Source organism: Cordyceps militaris, assembly GCF_000225605.1.
Source record: "Cordyceps militaris CM01 unplaced genomic scaffold CCM_S00001, whole genome shotgun sequence".
NCBI classification, from domain to species: Eukaryota; Fungi; Ascomycota; class Sordariomycetes; order Hypocreales; family Cordycipitaceae; genus Cordyceps; species Cordyceps militaris.
The window spans coordinates 2,875,035-2,893,976 of record NW_006271969.1 but is presented as its reverse complement, the minus strand read 5'-3'; the positions used below and the strand labels follow the sequence as shown (position 1 = coordinate 2,893,976).

The 18,942-nt window shown below is 56.0% G+C and overlaps 9 protein-coding genes across 9 annotated transcripts; 5 read left to right on the top strand and 4 right to left on the bottom strand.

Moving 5' to 3' along the window:
- Positions 1-803: 803 nt before the first annotated feature.
- On the top strand, positions 804-2,793 carry CCM_00934 (uncharacterized protein; the record flags this gene model as incomplete). Its single annotated transcript, XM_006666092.1, is given in 4 exon segments — positions 804-908; positions 977-1,099; positions 1,158-1,406; positions 1,426-2,793. 4 exon segments carry the CDS (start codon positions 804-806, stop codon positions 2,791-2,793), a joined length of 1,845 nt encoding a protein of 614 aa, XP_006666155.1.
- Positions 2,794-2,933: 140 nt separating this feature from the next.
- On the bottom strand, positions 2,934-3,858 carry CCM_00933 (uncharacterized protein; the record flags this gene model as incomplete). The annotated part of the gene is made up of 2 exons (XM_006666091.1): positions 2,934-3,749; positions 3,838-3,858. The coding sequence occupies 2 exons, from the start codon at positions 3,856-3,858 to the stop codon at positions 2,934-2,936; spliced, it is 837 nt and encodes a 278-aa protein (XP_006666154.1).
- A 411-nt stretch (positions 3,859-4,269) lies between these two features.
- Positions 4,270-4,945, top strand: CCM_00932 (50S ribosomal protein L17; the record flags this gene model as incomplete). The annotated part of the gene is made up of 2 exons (XM_006666090.1): positions 4,270-4,485; positions 4,565-4,945. The coding sequence occupies 2 exons, from the start codon at positions 4,270-4,272 to the stop codon at positions 4,943-4,945; spliced, it is 597 nt and encodes a 198-aa protein (XP_006666153.1).
- A 377-nt stretch (positions 4,946-5,322) lies between these two features.
- Positions 5,323-7,338, bottom strand: CCM_00931 (nucleolus protein required for cell viability, putative; the record flags this gene model as incomplete). The annotated part of the gene is made up of 2 exons (XM_006666089.1): positions 5,323-6,631; positions 6,689-7,338. 2 exons carry the CDS (start codon positions 7,336-7,338, stop codon positions 5,323-5,325), a joined length of 1,959 nt encoding a protein of 652 aa, XP_006666152.1.
- A 655-nt stretch (positions 7,339-7,993) lies between these two features.
- CCM_00930 (eukaryotic translation initiation factor 3 subunit F) lies at positions 7,994-9,227 on the top strand (the record flags this gene model as incomplete). Its single annotated transcript, XM_006666088.1, has 2 exons — positions 7,994-8,101; positions 8,220-9,227. The coding sequence occupies 2 exons, from the start codon at positions 7,994-7,996 to the stop codon at positions 9,225-9,227; spliced, it is 1,116 nt and encodes a 371-aa protein (XP_006666151.1).
- A 725-nt stretch (positions 9,228-9,952) lies between these two features.
- CCM_00929 (R3H domain protein, putative) lies at positions 9,953-12,237 on the bottom strand (the record flags this gene model as incomplete). Its single annotated transcript, XM_006666087.1, has 5 exons — positions 9,953-10,639; positions 10,695-11,023; positions 11,076-11,152; positions 11,202-11,528; positions 11,579-12,237. 5 exons carry the CDS (start codon positions 12,235-12,237, stop codon positions 9,953-9,955), a joined length of 2,079 nt encoding a protein of 692 aa, XP_006666150.1.
- Positions 12,238-13,279: 1,042 nt separating this feature from the next.
- On the top strand, positions 13,280-14,400 carry CCM_00928 (uncharacterized protein; the record flags this gene model as incomplete). Its single annotated transcript, XM_006666086.1, has 4 exons — positions 13,280-13,294; positions 13,477-13,606; positions 13,670-13,824; positions 13,870-14,400. 4 exons carry the CDS (start codon positions 13,280-13,282, stop codon positions 14,398-14,400), a joined length of 831 nt encoding a protein of 276 aa, XP_006666149.1.
- Positions 14,401-14,503: 103 nt separating this feature from the next.
- Positions 14,504-15,154, bottom strand: CCM_00927 (cell cycle control protein cwf18, putative; the record flags this gene model as incomplete). The annotated part of the gene is made up of 1 exon (XM_006666085.1): positions 14,504-15,154. The coding sequence occupies one exon, from the start codon at positions 15,152-15,154 to the stop codon at positions 14,504-14,506; it is 651 nt and encodes a 216-aa protein (XP_006666148.1).
- Positions 15,155-16,149: 995 nt separating this feature from the next.
- CCM_00926 (uncharacterized protein) lies at positions 16,150-18,330 on the top strand (the record flags this gene model as incomplete). The annotated part of the gene is made up of 2 exons (XM_006666084.1): positions 16,150-17,936; positions 18,117-18,330. The coding sequence occupies 2 exons, from the start codon at positions 16,150-16,152 to the stop codon at positions 18,328-18,330; spliced, it is 2,001 nt and encodes a 666-aa protein (XP_006666147.1).
- Positions 18,331-18,942: the final 612 nt, after the last annotated feature.

Below are 18,942 nucleotides of genomic sequence, written 5' to 3'. Positions count from 1 at the left end.
CGGCGTGCTCTCCATTGAATCTTATTAGGTTGGAGCTGGTATCACCACAGTCTTCCTCATCTCGAACCTCGCAATATGCAATGCGTAATCTTTATTCTCCCCTAGAATATCATCAGAAGTATCCAGACCCGTCGTTGTATTATTTCCTCTTTTATTATCCCACGATACGTATCGTAACTGTGTACTAGAGCTCTTACACTAACTAATAAGTCACAAGCAGGTGGGTGTTGGCTCGGAGTTTCCTTTCCATATATGATAGAGCAAAACAGTCGAGCCCACCCTCCTCGCTTTGTTCTTTGTATTGTGATAAATAACGATCGTCTACACTTGCAAGATTTACTTCCCCATGTCCACCATGAGGATAGCAGTCCCTGCTGCGCCTCCTCGGGAGATTTCCACAAGCCTGTCCGGTTGCCGGAAACGGCATGGCCGACACGCCACCCAAGGCAAAACCACCATTACACAAAAAATTCTAGCTTCTTCATCTGTAGCCGCTTTAAACCTTATTGCCCGTTGGGCTGATTTGCTACCTTTTCCCTGCTCTATCCAGGGTTCACATGTGTGTGTGGATTAAGGCAGCGCGGCGGCTAGCTGCCTTGGATCAAGAAGCTCTGGACGACTAACTAACTCTTTGGTCGGATCACGCTTGGCCCTGGACGTGGAACCCATTATGGACTCGGATTTGCGTGAAAAACGAGGGGATTGCGAGGATTCTCACTTCTCCCCTCCCCAAATACACCGACTCAATACTACGGCTCTAGAGGCGCGAGGCCTGCCACAAGACGGCAACCGATGGTGCCGACATGGCGACGTCTGATTCCGCTTCGCAAAAGGCGATCCTGCCGTTCGGTATCGAGCTGCAACCGGTAGCGACGAGGCGCGTACCCGCGGCCACCAAAGGACCAACAGTAACATCCTCGACGACCGAGCCGCTGGAGGCGAGCGCGGCCACGACGCGGCAGGACACGGGCGACAGCCGCTCGACCGGGCTCTCGCAGGCGTCGACCGTCTCGTACGCGTACGAGCGCTTCGACCGCAGGTCGCAGCTGCGGCGGCTGCTGCTCCGGAGCCTGGCGCGGTGGCTGGTGACGGTGGTGCTGTGCGCGTCCATCTACGGGGTGCTGCTGGCGTACTCGGCGCACGACGCGCTGCCGCAGCGCAAGAAGCTCGAGTTCAACACGCTCGTCATTGCGCTCACTATTGCGCTCAGCCTCAACATTACCAGCTCCCTCAAGGCCAACGCCATGGACCTGCAGTGGTGGCTGCTCAGCCTGCGCCGCTACAAGCCCCGCGAGGCCGACCTCATCATGGCCAGCGAGCACTTTACCACCATGTTGCAGCTCGGCTGGACGACGCGCCACACGCTGATCCAAATCTCTGTCGTTGTCTTTGTTACCATGAACATTGTACGTCTTTTCCCGATAGCACATTGTTCCCGGTAGCAGATCGCAGAACACTCGACTGACTTGCCAGGGCTCCCAAGTCGCCCTCGCCCTCCTGGGCATCACGTACAACGTCAACCCCGCCAACAAGTTTGCCATTACGAGGCCAGGTCTCGTTTCCATAGCCGACTTGTCCGACATCCAGGGCACAAAGGTCCTGTCCACGCCCCAGAAGCGCCAGAACCTGACCGAGGACGTCAACTCTCGGCGATATTCGGCCAACGTCTTTGGCCAGGTCGGGCTTGGCTTTGATGAAGCCAGCGTCGATCTCTTGCCCCGGCCCGGCACGCTGTACAATCCCGATCTGCCCCAAGTCTACTACTCTACCTCTCTACCGGCCGACTCTAACGACGGCAGCAGCGGCAGCAGCAACAACACTACCCAGGAGACGGACGTCGACCCCAACGCCTACTCGTATACGTACGTCTTCTTCGAGTCGACGCTCGCCAACGCCAGCTACTCCAACACGGTGGCGTCGAACCGCTCCGTCACCGTAACGGCGAGCTGCGAGAGCTTTAGCGTCCTCGCCGGCGGCAACGGCCTGTCGCTCAACATCACGGTGCGGCTCGGCGCCGCCGACGAGGAGGCCTACCTGCCCGTCGCCAACGGCGGCTCGCAGATCCTGTACCTGCACGACCCCGCGAGCCAGGCCAACGACACGTGGAGCGAGGTCAACGCCTTTGAGCCGTCGGACACGAGCCCGTGGTACTACGTCTGTCAGGTCGCCGTCGGAAACGTCACCAACGCCGTGCTGCCGCAGCACGTCATGGGCACCAACTTTACGCGCTACGTGCCGCCCGCCATCGCGCTGCAGGGCTACGGCTCGTCCGCCGACGGCCTCACAAACGCCACGACGAACTACCAGTTCCAGAGCTACCCGGCGCAGACGTACTTTGGGCAGCCGGCGCGCGGCTCCGGCGCGCGCATGGCCGCCCTCGTCAGCCGCTGCGCTGCCAACGCCGTCGCCGCGTCCGCCCTGTCCAACACCAACATCGACGCCCCCGGCATGACGCCCCAGCGCGCCATCCAGCTCGAAATCACAAAGTGGCGCTACGTCCACATCATCGTCGGCCTCACCGTCGGCGTCCAGCTGCTCATCCACCTCGGCGCCGTGCTCGTCGCCAACCGCGTGCAGGTCCGTGAGCAGCGCGGCTTGTCCACCGCCTCGCTGCTGCGGCCGTTGCTCGCCGGAGTTGGCGACCGCGCGAGGATGGCGATGGGGAAGCAGATTGCCAAGCTGATTGGCAAGGGTGTCACCGTCAGATACGAGCCTGTTGGCGCAGGCTTCGATCTTTGCATATATAGAGACGGAACATGTGAGCGGTTCACACCAGATACCCTCGATAGATAGAAAAGCTCGTACGGTGTATAACACAGCAGACCTGCACTTATGTATTGTATACAACTGCAATACCTTGCAGGCATTTAATTTCTCAACGCTCACTGTTAAAGAAAAGAACAAAGTAAATCTATTTTGAGAGCGGCAACTTCTTACAGGCCCCGCAGGTTCGTGTTGTCACGACTGTCCACTGGGATATATCTCTCCTTCAGCACCTGAGCCACCGTTCTGGTGTCCCTGGCCGCCGTCTTCTGGTATCGCTGGTGCAAGGCCTTCTCGACAGCACTCGATCCAGTGGTCAGATTCACGCCGTCAATAGCCGCTGCAGCACTGCCCGCCAGACCGACAGCCTCCTTGGCTCTGCTGGCGAGCTCCGCGGCCTTTTCCTTGCCGCGTCCCAGCAGCGACGACAGCAAGCCGCCCGTTTCTTGTGCGCCCTCCTTGGCGGTCTCGGCCACGTTGTCGGCCGCAGCCTTGGTCGCCTTCTTGGTCTGCAGGCGGGCCTCGAGGGCCTTGTTCTGCGCGGCCTCCTCGACGCTGCGGGCCTCGGCCTTGGCCTTTTGGAAGGCGCCGCGCGCCGACTGCTCAATGGAGCGGGCCGTGCTCTCCGCGACGCCCTTGGCCGCCTCGGCCGACTGCTCGGGCGTGGCGCCGGTCACGCGGGCCCAGAGGGAGCCGGCCTGGGACTGCACGCCGTGGCGGACCTCGTCCCAGTCGGTCGTCTGCACCCAGCGGACGGCGCGGCCGACCTCGTCGTTCCACTTCTCCTTGAGGACCTCGACTTTGGCGGCGCGCTGCTCGGCGGCCACCTCGGACCGGGTCGGCGGCAGGGGCAGCGGGATCGGGTCGATGATGGTCTGCAGCTCGAGGGCCTGGGCGCGCAGGGCCTGTCCCTGGCGCTCGCGGTTGCGCTGATGGGCGAGGGCGGAGAGGTAGGCGACGGAGAGGGTGAGCGTGACGCCGCCAGTCTGTCGAGAAGCAGGAATCGGTTGTTAGCAATAATGGAAACCTGGCCGGGAAAGCTGTGCCCGTGAAGCTGGAAAAGGCCGCTCTTACAAAACCGGAGACGAAGCCCATTGTGGCGTGGCAGAGCTTGGCTGCGCTCGGAGACTGCTTGTATCAAGGCAATGAGTGCAACAATGGAGGATCAGCTTCGCATGCTGCGATGTCGATTCACAGCTTTTCTTCTGCCGTGCGTTTTGCGCGCAAGATGTTGACGTAGTTGACAAGGTGGGTGGGTTAGTGGCAAACAGCACTCGAAACAGAGTGTAACCACTGTAACTGTTCCCGGTGCGCGGTAAATTTCGGCACCACGTCGCCCGCCTCCCGAACCCAAAGTTTCCACTCCAGGCGTTAATTTTTTGGGGGCATCAACAATTCATTCAAAAAAAAGTCATTACGCTGTAACAACGCAAACACCCCCTGCGCAGGCTCGACGCCATCGACTGAATCAATTTTGCCTATTTATCAGCTACTCCATCACACACAATGGCCGGTGGTCTCACCAAATACCGCCATCTCGGCCGCAAGTCCTCGGCGCGAAACGCTCTGTTGCGAGGCCTCGTGACATCCCTCGTCCAGCACGAACACATCCAAACCACATACGCCAAGGCCAAGGAGGCTCAACGGATGGCCGAGAAGCTCATCACCCTGGCCAAGCGCGACAACGAGCCCTGCCGGCGATCAGCGCAAGGAATCCTCTATGTACGGCGGCGCATCACAACCCCCCCCCCTTCAACCAAGGGGATACAGAGCTAAAGCTAACTCGTCTTCTTCCGCACAGCTGCCTCACATTCATCTGCCGAAACTGTTCGGGCCTCTAAAAGAGCGATACATGCAACGCGAGGGCGGCTACACCCGCGTTGTCCGCACGGAGCCCATGAACACCTACGACCAGGCGGAGAGCGCCGTCCTCGAATTCGTCGACGGGCCCCGCGACTCGCGCTTTATGCTGACGGCCAAGACGGTGGCACGCGACCGCATGCTCGGCCAGGCGCACAGGGACTTGACGGTCGAGAATATCGACAAGGTGACAAAGCATCGCGGCAAGGCTGAGTTTGAGGCCATGGTCAAGAGATACATGGTCAAGGATATCCAACGTAACCGCGATAACACCCGCGAAACGGCGCCAAAACCGAATGTCGCTGCAAGTGATGTCGAGTAGCAGCTGGGAATGGGAGAGTTACGGGCCAGGTGTGACGATGCAAAGCAATCATAGCGGCACCACGGTGGTGGAACGAAATGTATCATAGAGCTTGATTGTTGGAATCTTTAGAAGGGACTGTATTTGTATATTATTTCAAAGCGTTATTCTGCAGCCAGTAGGCTTGCTATACGATGCTTTCGGCGCTGTGAAACAATACACCATTCATACCAATTTTTCGTACTCGTGCTTGGTGATTCCCGTTGTTCAATGTGGCAACTTCATCTCAAGGCGCACGCAGAATGGGATATAAATACGACGAGAAATAATTGAACAAACAAGAGGCTTTTGTCTATGCGTAACACAACTCTACAGTGATATCTGGAATGAACTCCGTGCTAGATGAAATCAAAGGTATCGCCCCGATCCTGCAACATCTTTCCCACTCTCTTCGATCCCGCAACTCGCTCCAGCTTCATGGCATCGTACTTGGAGAAGAGAACCCGGACGGCGCCCTTGCCGGGCTCAATGGTAAAGTCCTGCTCGCTCTTGCTCAGGTACTCGCCCGCGATTTCCTTGTAAAAGACGGGGTTGTCCGGCAAGCCGTAAAATATGACGCGCTGGACTCCCTTGATCTGGAAGCGGCGAAAGTGGTGCGCGCGCTCCGAGTACAGCAGGACCTTGTGGCGGCCCGTCACAAAGTGCGAGCGCGCCCTCGACGCCTCGGGCACGTCGGTGTACTCGGAGACGGCGCCAAACGAGACGGCGGCGACGGTCACCGACGTGGCAAAGTAGTTGCGCACGCGCACAAAGTCAAGGTACGAGGGCACAAAGAGCAGCGTGCCGCCGGGGGCGGCGGCGTCCTTGGCGCGCTTGACCAGGCCGGGCACGACGGCCGACACAAAGTACGCGAAGCGCGCGTCCGGATCGCCGTCGAGCGCGTGCGACTGGAACCGTGAAAACGTCTGCCGCGCCTTGACGCCCAGCTGCACCAGCACGCCGTCGTACGCGGGCTGCAGCCGGGCCTTGCCGGCCCAGTTGCGGCACGCGCTGCGCTGCAGCTCCGCGAGCTCGGGCGCGTGGAAGCCGCTGAGGAGAACGGTCTGCCGAAAGTAGCGCGCCCAGTCGTCGAGGTACCAGGGCCGCAGGCGGCCAATGTCGCACCCGTGCGCGTCCTTGGGCTGTAGGTTGAGGCGCTCGAAAATGTACTCGATGTGCTCCCAGTTCTGCATCAGCAGCGCGTCGGCCTGGTCCACGACGACGACTTCGATGGAGCTGAGAAAGTCCGAGTCAGGCTTCTTCTTGTCCTCCTCGGAGCCCATGGCCATGCGCAGGCCGAGGGGACTGGCAAAGAGAATGTCGGAGCTGTAGAACTGCGCAAAGTACTTGATCGTCTTGCGGGTAAACTTGACGCCGAGGCGAAACATGTCGTCGTCGTTGCCCTCAAAGAGGTCGCGAAAATCGGCAGGTCTGTCGGCGCCAAAGATGTTGTCCTTGGTAATGTACGACTCGTCGAACCGCTTGCGGTTCTCCTCCTGGTCGGGCTTGCAGAGATCTCGGATCGTGCGTACCATGTTTGCGCACGAGTTGCGCGTTGGCAGAAGGAATAGCACCTTGGGGCGCGTGAAGCCCTGATCTCTGAATTCTTGCTCTGTTTCGGCGTCTTTGGCAAGCTTGTGGTTATTTTTGATTACCCGGTCTCGTGTCCTAATCGATTGTTAGTAGAGCCAACAAGTCTCTGGGCTCAGCACAAGCTTGACTCACTTGAAAATGTGATTCAGCGCATGGCTGCACACCAGCCGGCGCAAAGTTTCAGCATTGTCGACGTTGCGGTCGCAGTACAATACATCTTGGTAGTTGAAAAGGAGAGAAGCAATGTGCTTTTGTGCTTCGTCAAGTCCAGAAAGCGTCTTGCCGCAGGTTTCTTGTAGTTTCTGCTTCAACTTGATATCTTTCATGTCGAGGAATGAGAATGTGCTATCAGAGCCGGCAGACTGCACAGTAGCCCTGAGCGGCCCCAGAATCCTTCTCTCTGTCTTCCACTCATCGCTTTTGACTGCATTCACAGCCTTGGCTGAGCTGGTTTCGTCTGGATGCGCGAAGTGCACGTCAAAGGGGTCCAAGGATTCACCTTCATCCTCTGAGTCTTCTTCGTCTTCGCCTGCTTGTAGGACCTCTTCCTCTTCCTCTTCTTCTTCTTCTTCTACTAGGTCGGCATCCTGAGCACTTTTTTCCTCATCGCTGTGCTCGCTCTCTTCGTCTGAGTCACTAGCTTCTGCGTCTTCTGTGCCGTGATCTAATTTGCGACGCTTCGCATTGGGGGCGCTGGACTCTTGCAAGCTTTGTAGCAGCGTCATGTACGGGCGGCTGGTTTGCTCAGTCTCTTCCTCATCGTCGTCAGATTCCACACTCATCGTGTCGTCTTCCACCTCTTCTTTTCCGTCGTCTGAGCCCTCAGATGAATCAGAATCCCTTTACATTGTCAGCTTTTTTTTTCATACAGGAGTAAGACTGGGACGCAATACTGACTGCTCATCAAGACGGGCATTATCAAAACGACGATTCGGACCATATTGACTGTAGGATGCTCGACCACCTCGGCCTCGGCCTCGACCTCGACCACCTCCTCGGCCAGCTCCTCGACTGCCTCCTCGATTACCTCCCCGCGCTCTTATATTACCTCTCCCACGAGCCATGAGTTTTTTTGGGAGATTTTTATATGTGTAGTATAAAAGATCACTACCAGAAAAGAAGTTGAGGTCCCAAGTACCATAAAATGAAGATTTAAAGCACTAGCCACAGAGAGTGGGTCACGATACGATACCGCACCGCCACACCGGCTTATCATCTGCCTATCTTAGCGCGCACAACCCCAGCGGAGCCTGCCAAACGAGCAAATACGCAAAATCTGGGTTGAAATTTGGCGGCGCACCCAAAACGACAGCCCCTCCTTGTGGGAAGAAACTTGCTGGCACACCACCATCCACCCTTTTTCCGCCCTCCACGACGCAACCGCCTCCGACAAACCCAACACCACGATCCCCGGTCGAGAGTTTGCATCTGCCCAGCATGGCTGCCGCGACAGAGCGCTATATACATCTTGCGCGCCCGTTGGCCCACGCCAACGTTGGCATCCAGACCAACATTGCGCCCCTCAATGTCAATATTCAGCCCGAGGTGGGTAGCGACGATTTATACAGCCCCCTGAGAACTGGCCCCTCAAAATGTTGAGGAGACATTATTGGCGTATTTTTCTTTGTACCGGCGAAATACTGACGGGTGTCAAAAACTGCAGGCCATCCTTTCGATCCTCGATCACGCCGTTCGCCGCGATGTCCGTGACGGAGCTCAGCCCACGCGCGTCATTGGTGCCCTAGTAGGCACCCGCTCCGAGGACGGCACCGAAGTCGAGGTCCGCTCGTGCTTTGCCATCCCGCATACCGAGGAGGAGGACCAGGTCGAGGTCGACGTCGAATACCAAAAGAGCATGCTCGCCCTCACGCTCAAGGCCTCGCCCCGCGAATCGCTGCTCGGCTGGTACACGACCTCGCACGAGCTCAATAGCTTCAGCGCCCTCATCCAAAACTTCTTCGGCAGCCCCGACACCGGCACCTTTCCGCACCCGGCCGTCCACATGACCATCTCGACGGAGCCCGGCGAGGACATTGAGACGCGCTGCTACATCTCGGCCCCTGTCGCCGTCAACGCCGAGCGCGCCGCCGACAGCTGCCTCTTCATCCAAGTGCCCCATAAGATGCTCTACGGCGACGCCGAGAAGAGCGCCCTCGAGGCCGTCGCCTCGGCCAAGGACGTCGAGTCCCGGACCGTCCCCCTGCCGTCCGACATTGAGGGCCTCGGCCGCTCCATCCAGCACACCATTGGCCTCCTCGACCGCGTGAGCGAGTGGGTGAATGGCGTCCTCGACGAGGACGAGGAGCCCAACAACGCCCTCGGCCAGTACCTCCTGAGCGCCCTGTCGCTCGCCCCCAAGGTCGACGCCGCCCAGATTGAGCACGACTTCAACAACCACATTCAGGACGTCCTGATGGTCAGCTACCTCGCCAATTCCATCCGCACCCAGATCGACCTCTCCCAGCGACTGGCCACGGCCAACCTCGTCGCCATTGACAAGGACGGCGAGGGCAAGGCCGGTGAAGGCGAAAAGGGTAACCAGCGCGGTGGCGGCAACAAGCGCGGCGGCCGTGGTGGTGCCCGGGGAGGCGGCCAGCAGCGCGAGCAGCGCGAGCCCAGAGAACACAGGGAACCCAGGGAGCCCCGCGAGCCCCGCGAGCCTACGGAATAGGCTATGGCACATACTGACTGGGTTGCAGTGGCATGTCTCAAGAGTTGAAATGAGATAAAGGAACGGAATTATAAATGAAGCTTTTTATTGGTTTTATGGCGGGTTTTGCATCTTGGACACGGAACAAGGTTGTTCTCAAGTGTCTTTGAAGCCCAAATTGTCTCCCCTCGCTCCCCCGCCTGCGCTCTGATGTACAGTGCTGCGTGTTTTTTATATTGAATCACATAGACGACGATATGAGGAGAAGAGCAAGTCCGGGGAATGGCATCAGAAGAGGACATGGGCCTCTGGAGAAAGCTTCGGCTCTTGGAGAGTAGGACGGAAACACTTCATCGTGGCGTTTTGTGGGCTAGGCCAAGAAAAGAAATGAACAAGTCATCACTTATTTGGCAAACTCATACATTTAGAAAGGATCAATCTTAAAAAAAAATCTTGATACAGTCTCTTACACCTCATAACCGAGATTTCAGCCGGTGTGTTGCATTCAAAATTATTCAACTGTTGGTTTGTGGCTTCGATCTATGATATATTCTTTCTCTTTCGCCCCTTATGGATATAGATAAAAGGCCAAATGCAAAAAGTTATCCTAATCCGCCAGTTCCCTTTGATCTTTTATTTTCGTTTCATAACGCCCAGATATGCTGCAATCCCTGCCATTTGCGCCATTCACCAGTTTGCCGTTCCCTGTCTGTATTCGACTGATTGCAAGTCCCAAAATGTTCCCCTCACATTCCCGTTGTCGGCTTTTGAGGCAACGAAGCGGGGTTCCCGTACGTGGGCAGGTGGCTATACATTTGGCCATTGGGTAATGATCCGTGTGGTAGTGGTCTGCTGTTCATTGGCATTGGCGGTTGCTGAGCCATATGCTGAGGGGGTTGCATAACCACGTGTGGAGGCGTGCCCTGAGGAGGACCATGATAGGATGGAATCGAATTGTTAGAACCCTGTCTGGCCATGCCATATGCCCCACCGTATGGAGGAGGCATGGGGGGTTGGTATCCCGTATAGGCCAAATGAGGTGGTGTGCCGATTTGGGGACTGCCGTGATGCGATCCGGGTGCCGTAAATGGCGGCTGCGGTGGGTGAACAGGGGCCATGGGCGCTCCGGGGCTGAACGATTGCGTCTTGGGGTTGAAAGCGTGATTTCGATTGTAGCTGCCTGGAATGGGATGCTGGCTTTTGGGGTCATGCGGATTGGCATTAGCAGGCAATTGCCCAAAGGCGTACGGGATACCACCAGGGCCAATGCCAGGGCCATGATTTTGGATTGGTGCCTGTGGTGGTCCTGGGGCGGGCACCTGGGGCGGGTAGAGCACAGGCGCATTATACGCAGGCTGCCATCCATGGGGTGGTGTATTCGAGGCCATTTGAGGCTGTGGTACATACACTACAGGGCTTCCTCCAGCGGGGTACTGCACGACGACTTGAATTAGCGGTTGAAGATTTGGGATGAGGGCTACAACATACCGGTGCCGCAGGATATCCAGGATAGCCGGCATTGGGTGGCATAGTCGGGACAGGACCATACGCTGGCCCTTGTTGCGCATAGTTTGGCGGAACCTGGTAGTTAGACGGGCCCGCGGTTATATACTGCGCGCCAGGGGGTCCGTACTGCGCCTGCGATTGCGACACCCATGTTTGTTGCTGAGGTCCCCAGAAAGGCTGGTACTGGTGTCGAGAATCGAAGCCGTCTGAGTCGCGGCGCTGTTTGTTTCCTTTTCCACGTTTTCCCAGATTTGACCTGTTAGCCGACGCGGAACTTGTTCGTGACATGCCGACTTCTGCGCCATTGTCCGCTTGGGAAAAAGTCAGTATAGTGCGTCCTCATTCGCATAGACAGGGACCAACCTGTGGTATTCTCCTCTGCGCCAAAGATTCTATCTCTAGTAATCTTGTACATTTCTTCGCGTTGCTCTCTCGAGAGTCTATTTTGTGTTAGATTTTACATAGAGTTCAGGATGTCGTTCGACTCACTTTTGGTTGGCGGGTTGCTTGTCCTTTAGATCGCTTCCGGTTTCAGAACCAGGCCCGGATGGACCAGCACTCGCGCCATCGCCTTCCTGTCCACGTCGCATAATCTTTCGCGGCAAGAGCGCAGGTGGCGGCGTGCTGTCAGATGGCGGTGTCGTCTCGGGCACCATCTGTGCTAACGATGGCGGAACACGACAGAAAGGGGTTCGAAATATCCGGACAGATCCAATATGTGCTTCAAAAGAATGTGTCATGTGGTAGTAGTCAGCCAATTTATGGGTCAACATTCTACAAAAGGAGTTGGACGGCGGTAGATCCATGTAAGGCTCTCTGGAAATCATGTTAGAATGAGCATTGTCAGCAATAGCATACTGTCTTACTTGGAGTTCTGTACAAAGTCAATAACATCTTTTTCGAGACGCAGCAAGAAGAAGCGATCGCGTGGTGTGGCCAGCGCATCAATGAGTTTCTCGTCAGGGGCTTGGCGATATATGGCATTGAGCGCATTTGATGGCCTAGCCTCGCCACTGAGCTGGAGCGGCGCGCCATTCTCAATTTGCTGCTCGGAAGACGTGCTCTGTGGTGTGAGAACGCCGGCGGGGTGACTACCCATGGCAATGGTCGGCCGGGCACGGGCTCTAGTAGCCGCTTCTGAGCCCAAACGAGACCCCGGAAGGAGAGATGCTGCATCGTCATCCTCGGCAGCTGCTTGTACACTTGCACTATCATCTGGGCGAAGCGACTCCTTTTCGTCCAATGCAAATGTTGTTCCTGATGTAATGCTCTTGCCGTCAAGACTGGGAGGCTTAGTCCCTGGGTCGGAGTTGGAGTCGATTCTTTGGATGGCCGGCAGCTTATCCGCAGCGGCGGCGTTGGAGACTGTCGAGTCAAGATTGAGATTGCTCAGCGACGCAGACGTCGTGTCAACGTTTGGGGCTACGCCTGGCCGCTTGAGCGGCATGGCAACTGATTTTGGTATGTGGGATGCGCCGACGACCACGACGGCATCAGTCGCCAGGGACCTTTGCGCAGCCTCCATCGGTAAAAGACAAGAGAAGAGTCGTGTTTCGAAATCGTGTTCTATGCCTTGAAATTAGCGGTTTAACGTCGAGAGAGAGACGTTGGTGTTGCGACGTACGTTTGCTACAGCGGGCGTTTGCGCTGGTAAAGGGGGGTATAAGTGGCAGAAATCTACCCGATTCAAAGCAGTTTCGTCAAGGAAAAAAAGGTATGCGGTACAGGGCACGTTCAAGATGGGAATAACGGCAAAGCCAACAGAATCTCAAGAAAATCAGAGCCGTTCGAAACGAATTTAGCAGAGAAGGCACCGCGCAAGTCTCATGATCGAGGAAAATAGGACATGGTTCCCGGTATTTCGAAGACGTTCGCAAGTGCCGAATCGATCGAGGTGATTTCTGAAGTATTTTTTTTCGTCCTGCAGGAAATGCGGCGCTGCAGGGGATAGTTAGCTATCGTGATGCTCGTGATGTTCGTGATGCGTCGGGGTTGGCGTCGATGTCCTGCGACTCTCAAAAAAGAAATGTCGTGGGGCTTGAGAAATTGTGGCCGACGTCAAGGAGGGGGGCAGTTGCGCTGTGGAGGGGGAGAGAAGCACCAGGCAGAAGAAACCTACAAGACGAAGAAAATAGGCAACAAGGGGCCAAGTCGTACAGACCAGTACTCTAGCTATTTATGAAATAGGCAGCAGGATGCAGGCGGCAAGGTTCGGGTTGTCGCTTCAAATAGAAGAAATATTTAGCAGACACAGCAGGTCAAAAGTTCTGGGATCTTGTTCGAGCGGCCGCCCTCCCACGGCTGTGGCGTTTACTTTAGCTGGATACCATGTCAGGTGACTAGGCTGGGTCGCCCAATTCGCCTGTGGTCGTCCGCATAGCCGGAAAGCGATGTTTCGGGAAAAAAAACAATTCAGGCTCAAAATTGTAAAAAAAAAATCGAAGATTGTGCTGCCCAATATTATTACGATTTTCAAAGTTATCCCGCAGGTCAGTGTGTACCGTCGCCAGCCCGCTTCTTCGTCGTACATGGCACAAGGCGGCGAGTGCAGAGGATTTACTATAGACATGTCTAATTTTATCGTACTTTCAAATCTTTAGATGGTTGAACACAATGTTTGATTTTCTCTCTCATATAATCTCATGCACTCTCGTTTGAAAAAAAAATTTGTCAACTGAGCAGCCGACCGAGGTGCCTCCATCGAATCTAGAACAGGTCACGTGCACAAGGTCAAAAGTCCTGCCAGCCTCCTCTCTAGTTACAGATTACCTACCAGAAGGGTGCTGTCACAAGCCGCCATCAATTCAGTCCCTTGTATCTTCAAAAGCTTCAAAAATGCATTCTTATCGCAGCGGGCCTTCACGGTCGACACCGGCCAACGTACAGTGTCAAAAGTGCTTAAAACGAGATATGTCTTGTCCGCCCAGCTCATCACATCATCTTTGCTAACTACTTAGAACGACACTATTCATATGAATGCCAAGCGACCGCCCAAGAGAGGCCATATGTTTCTCGGCCCTCACGCACACAGCAACTTCGCAACCCCAAACTCGTTCCCAAGCTCACTAATGATGCCCCGAATCCCTTGGAGAAAAAGTACGTTGTCTGGCGCGTGCGATAATCCCATCCAGGTTGCGACTGACACGAGTATAGGAAGGGCGCCGCAGATGAGGAACTTGCTAAGAAGGAGGCTGAGAGAGAAAGGAGACGCGCATTGGAAGACGACGACGAGGGGCTGGATGAGCCCCCGCGCCGGCCGAGGTCACCTTCTGTCGAGTCTGTGTCAACAGTGTCTACAAACTCGCGCGGTGGCTCAGCATCGCCACCTAGGCGCCGACAAGATCGACATAGCTCTGAAAATGTCGAAGAGGCTGGTGAGATTGCCGAGTCACCACCCAGACGGCAGCTGTCGAGAAGTCCGTCGCCGCGCCGCAGCAGGGAGGAGCATACCGATCGGCGGCGAGTATCCCCGAGGGGGTCAGATCGCAGGCGCAGGGAGGAGTATCGCCGCCGGTCACGGTCGCCACGGGAGCGACGCGACAGAGAAGAACGTCGCGGGCATGGGGATCACAGAGGTCGCGGAGACAATCGCGAACGGCAAAACGCTGCCCCAAAGAGTCCGCCCAGGGAACGGAGTCTAAGTCCCTTTAGTCAACGTGTAGCCATGACGCGATCGATGCAGCGGTAAACAGAACGGGGGGTCAAAGGATGAAGGGTATCAATATTTACACCAGTTGGCCCATATCTATATGTACAAAAAAAATGCCAGAATTTCCCCAGTCAACCCGTGATTATGCAGTCAAGGCTTCCTCTTCTGCCTTTTCGCGCCTTTCTTCCTCCTCTTCCTCCTGCTCTCGTACTCTCAGAGACTCGACGAGTGTAGCGCCATCCATTCCGGCAGTTTCAGAGTCTTGTCGACCTGACGTTTTTTCGGCTGCCTTTTGCGCAGCGGTAATGCGATCCTTAACCAGGCGCGCAATGGCATTGTCTGTGCGGACGTTCAACACGTCCAACCTTTGCTCCAGGTTGCGTTTCAGATCCCAATTAGGCTTCTTGGGCTGCAGCTTGAAAAGATCAATGCCCTTTTCCTCGGCGGCTTCGGCGGCCGCTTGTTGCCGCACTTGAGCTTCGAGTTCTGCGGCTTGCTGCTCGAGCGTGGCTTTGTCGTCTGCCAGGGTAGGCGGCGCCTCGAATCCGAGTTTCGGTCCGCGCGTCTCAGGGTCGTAGTTTCGGCCCGAGAGGTGCAAGTGCGTCACGTCGAGAGGCGACTCCTCTTCCTCGCCCTGCTCGTTTTGCTTGTTGTTGGAGGGAGCTGGGGATCGCTCGTCGGCTTCGGGCGCGACGAGCTCATCGGTGGGCTGCTTGCGCTTGAGGTTCTTGAGCTTAGCAAGGCGAGCCTTGCGATCCTCCGACGCGGCGCTCAGGGTGTTATGCGACGACATTTTGCAGAACTATCGACAACGGGTAGGATCAATCGCCAGATACTGTAGTTGGAATGGTTTTCTTGGGTCGAGAAGCTCAAAGATTGGTGGGGCGGAAGAAAGTCGATGCCAGGCAGAAGTGCGACACAAGCGCTGGAAAAAAAAGGTTGGCGGCTCTCGGCCCACCTAAACTTGTCTCCTTGAACACAACCCCCGACGACGAGAGCGACAACCCTTGCGATTTCGAATAGTACATCATGGCAGAAGATTGAACAGTGGCATGGAAGATAGTGTCAGCGTGTGCCACAGAGAAGATGTACGGCGCAAGGAGGGGGCTGTGCTTGAGGGCTCACATGACGCAACGCTCAACATCGCGATGCGCCAGTACCAGCCAATCACGCCCAATACGGAGATTGACACAAGAGCGAACAGCCACTACTTTGCTATCAGATTCCATGCGCAGAGTATGCCTTGCCCCGGGGCATTTCGAAGCGTCCCTGGGGCTGCCATCCGCCCGATCACCTATCTCGCGAGACTACTCGACGATGGTCGAGGACGCCATGAGGAATAACAGATTCGAAATTGCACAAGCGACCGACGAAGTGGAACAAAGTACAGGCACTGCCCAGCTTTCGCCCTCAGCCCAAACCCATGAAGCGCAACCTGTTCCAAAACCCTCCGGAACGTCCCGCAGAAAGTTTCGCCTCCCCCACGTACCCGATAGACTGAAGCGAGATAAGCGTCAGCTGCAGCGTGTCAGGATGCAGCAATTGGAGAAATACAGCCAGTGGGGCTATATGAGACATCAATATTCGGGATCAGAATACCGTGTTGTGCAAAGACGATTCAATAAATGGAAGCAAAAAATACATCGACTGGAATCTGGCCGTCCGTTAGGCACGCCACACGACGGGGATCGGGGCAAGTGGTTATATGATCTTTCCGATATAACACTCATGCGTGAGGCCTGGGAGGCAACTAGTGTCGAAAGCAGGCAAGAGAATTGGCCAGACGTCATGCTCGGCACGCTGCATTCGTGTCCCAGCAAAGCGAGCATGGTTCTAGAAGCAACTATGAACCCGCTGCCGCCTGGCTATGCTATACACGATGTTCTGCGCTTCATAGCGCAAAATCTACAGCTTGACAGCATCAAGAATGCCCACGATAGAGCCTCGATGGCTGGTGAGGTCTTGGCTCTACTGGCCCACTTGATTGAAGATATCCCACAAGGCCATATCCCATCCCAACAAAGCACCTTTGGTCTCTTCGCACGGCAGCTTCCAGTTGCCCAAGCTAAAGATCTATACGACATACTGGAGAGGGCGAATTTTACACTACACAAAAACACGCGGCTGCAGTTCGCCACAAAGCTGGCTGGCGAGGCCGCCTACAAGGATGCTGCTTTCGCAATACTGAAAGAAATGGCAGAGAAGGGAGACACGTTAAATGATGCCGCCTCGGCCAGTACAGTCACAGCACTGCTGCATTGCAAGACCACAAATGATGGTTGGACACAGCAAGTGAAGAGCTTCGCGGTAAAAGATGTCCTGCAGCTGTTCATGGAGCACGGTCACACGCCGAACACAATCACATTGACAGCTATACTGGATTCGCTGTGTCACCAGGGGCAGGCGGAGGAGGCCATTCGCCTCGCTTTGTTATTCGCGGAATCTGGTGTGCCACTGGATGCCAAGGCATTCACCACTGTTTTCGCCGGAGCCAAGGCCAGCCTGAACGTCGAGATCGTGGCCAAGGCTCTGACGGTTGCCAAGGTCACGCCAGTATCGTTTGAGAGCGTGTTGAGCAACATCCTGCATACCGTTTTTTATTTTGCGGACACGGAGACGCGAAGCAAGAGCCTCAAGGCGCCGTGGTCGATACCAATGTTTCGACCCATGCTAAAAGTATACGCAAAGAAATTCGAGCTCAAGTCTCTGCAGTGGTGGCTGCCGGACTCGCTGCCGCTGCTTCTGGGCGATGAAGGCGTCGATACAGAGTTGGACGATAAATTCCGCGACCCGCTGGGCCGCGAGTGGGATTTTATGCACACAATCCTCCCCCTGGCCGACAGACTCTTTACAGAAGACGGTGCCACGGAGGGCAAGCTACAGCCCAATACTGCGGCCGACGGGGTGATGCTGCGAGCATACATTCGATCGCTGTCTCGCCCGCAGGATATTCTGTCATTTTACAAGTTTTTCAGATCGCGGTTAGAAGAGCAGAGCAAATACCCCTCGCTCCTGCGGCAAAACCAGGGCGCCATGATCCACGACACATTCATTCTGGTTATGACTGAGCACCCGGAGCTGTGGAGGGAGGCATTACATGTGTTTGGAGATATGCTCCAAGACTCTCTACGCACCAGATCAGCGACTAACCCCGACGACGCGTCCAACAAGACCACGACGGCGGCGAGCGAGGTTATTGAACCCGAAGCCTTGGCCACCGCGGCTGCAACGGCAAAGGCCAAGCCAGTGCATCCGGCGCCGACGGCATTCACGCTCACGGTCCTGTTGCGCGGCTTGCTCTACCAGGGTGAAAATGCGCTCGCCGCGCAGATGATGCAGGTGATGCAGGAGCTCGACATTGAGCCCAACCTTGTGACGTGGAACACGTTGGTCCGGCATCACGCGCTGGCGCAAAACACACGGATGACGGTGACGTTGCTGCAGGAGATGGAAGCGGTCGGTGTGAAGCCCGACATGTATACGTACAATGCATTTAACAGGCTGCGAGACCAGGACAAGGCGCTGACGATGATGCAGAGCATTGTCGACGAGAACCGCAGGAGCCTCGTGGCAGGGTAAGCGCCACCTAACCGCCCAGGCGTGCTCTTGTACACTACCTTTTGTATCTATAAAGGATGGAAGTGCCGCGGTGGTGGCATTGGCGGTAATATCAATACTATATGCTTTTTCATTGTGACACCCGGTCGCCTGCCGAGGAGCAGTTCAGCTCTGCCCACAACGCGCAAACGGCGAAGAGCGACGCAGAAGCAGAAGAAACCAAACATTATCACCAACCCAGCCAACGCCTACTCCCTCAAGACCCTCCCGTTGTCCGCCATGCCGGACCCCGATATGGCGCAAGGACGGGGATCGCGTGCTGTGGGCGCGCTGTACGGGCTCGCGGTGCGCATGGCGCAGCTTCGTCTGACCCCGTTTGAGGCCGAGATGCGCCTCCGCTCGCCGCCATGAACGTGGACATCAAGACACGCCACTGCCTGTTAGTTCTGCGCCAAAGGCCGCGCCGGTACCTTTGGTCAACTTCTACTCAATACAGGGTCATTCAATGCCTCACACCCATCATCAGCCAGCACCACCACCTCCGCCTCACCCCCTCCACACACATCACCACCAAGTCGCCGCTACCACCGCCTCACAAGGCATGTACTACGACCTCAACAGTGGAGACTATCTGGCCATGGCCGAGACCGCGCCCGAGCCCGATGCGCCAATCAGTTTGAGCCAGACCGCCGACCTGGAAGCGCTGCTCTACAGCACAGAAGGCGTCAACTGGGTGAGATCCCACTTTTCACTGAGCTACCTGTCAACCGCTGCTGACTTTCTTTTTTTTCTCCCTCCTAGAACTCAATGATCAGTTTTGAGAATAGCGGCAACAAACAAGGCTGGTCGAGCATCTTGCAGGGTGGGTGTATGACACCAGCAAAGAATGCAAAAAGACGCCCCCCCCCCGAAAAACAGGCGCGGGGGAGCTCTGTGGTAATGATGATGGCTTTTTGGGTGTTTCTGTTGTATTAGATGTATGAAGTAACGTTACTCTAGAGTTTACGGTGGGAATCTTGTGAG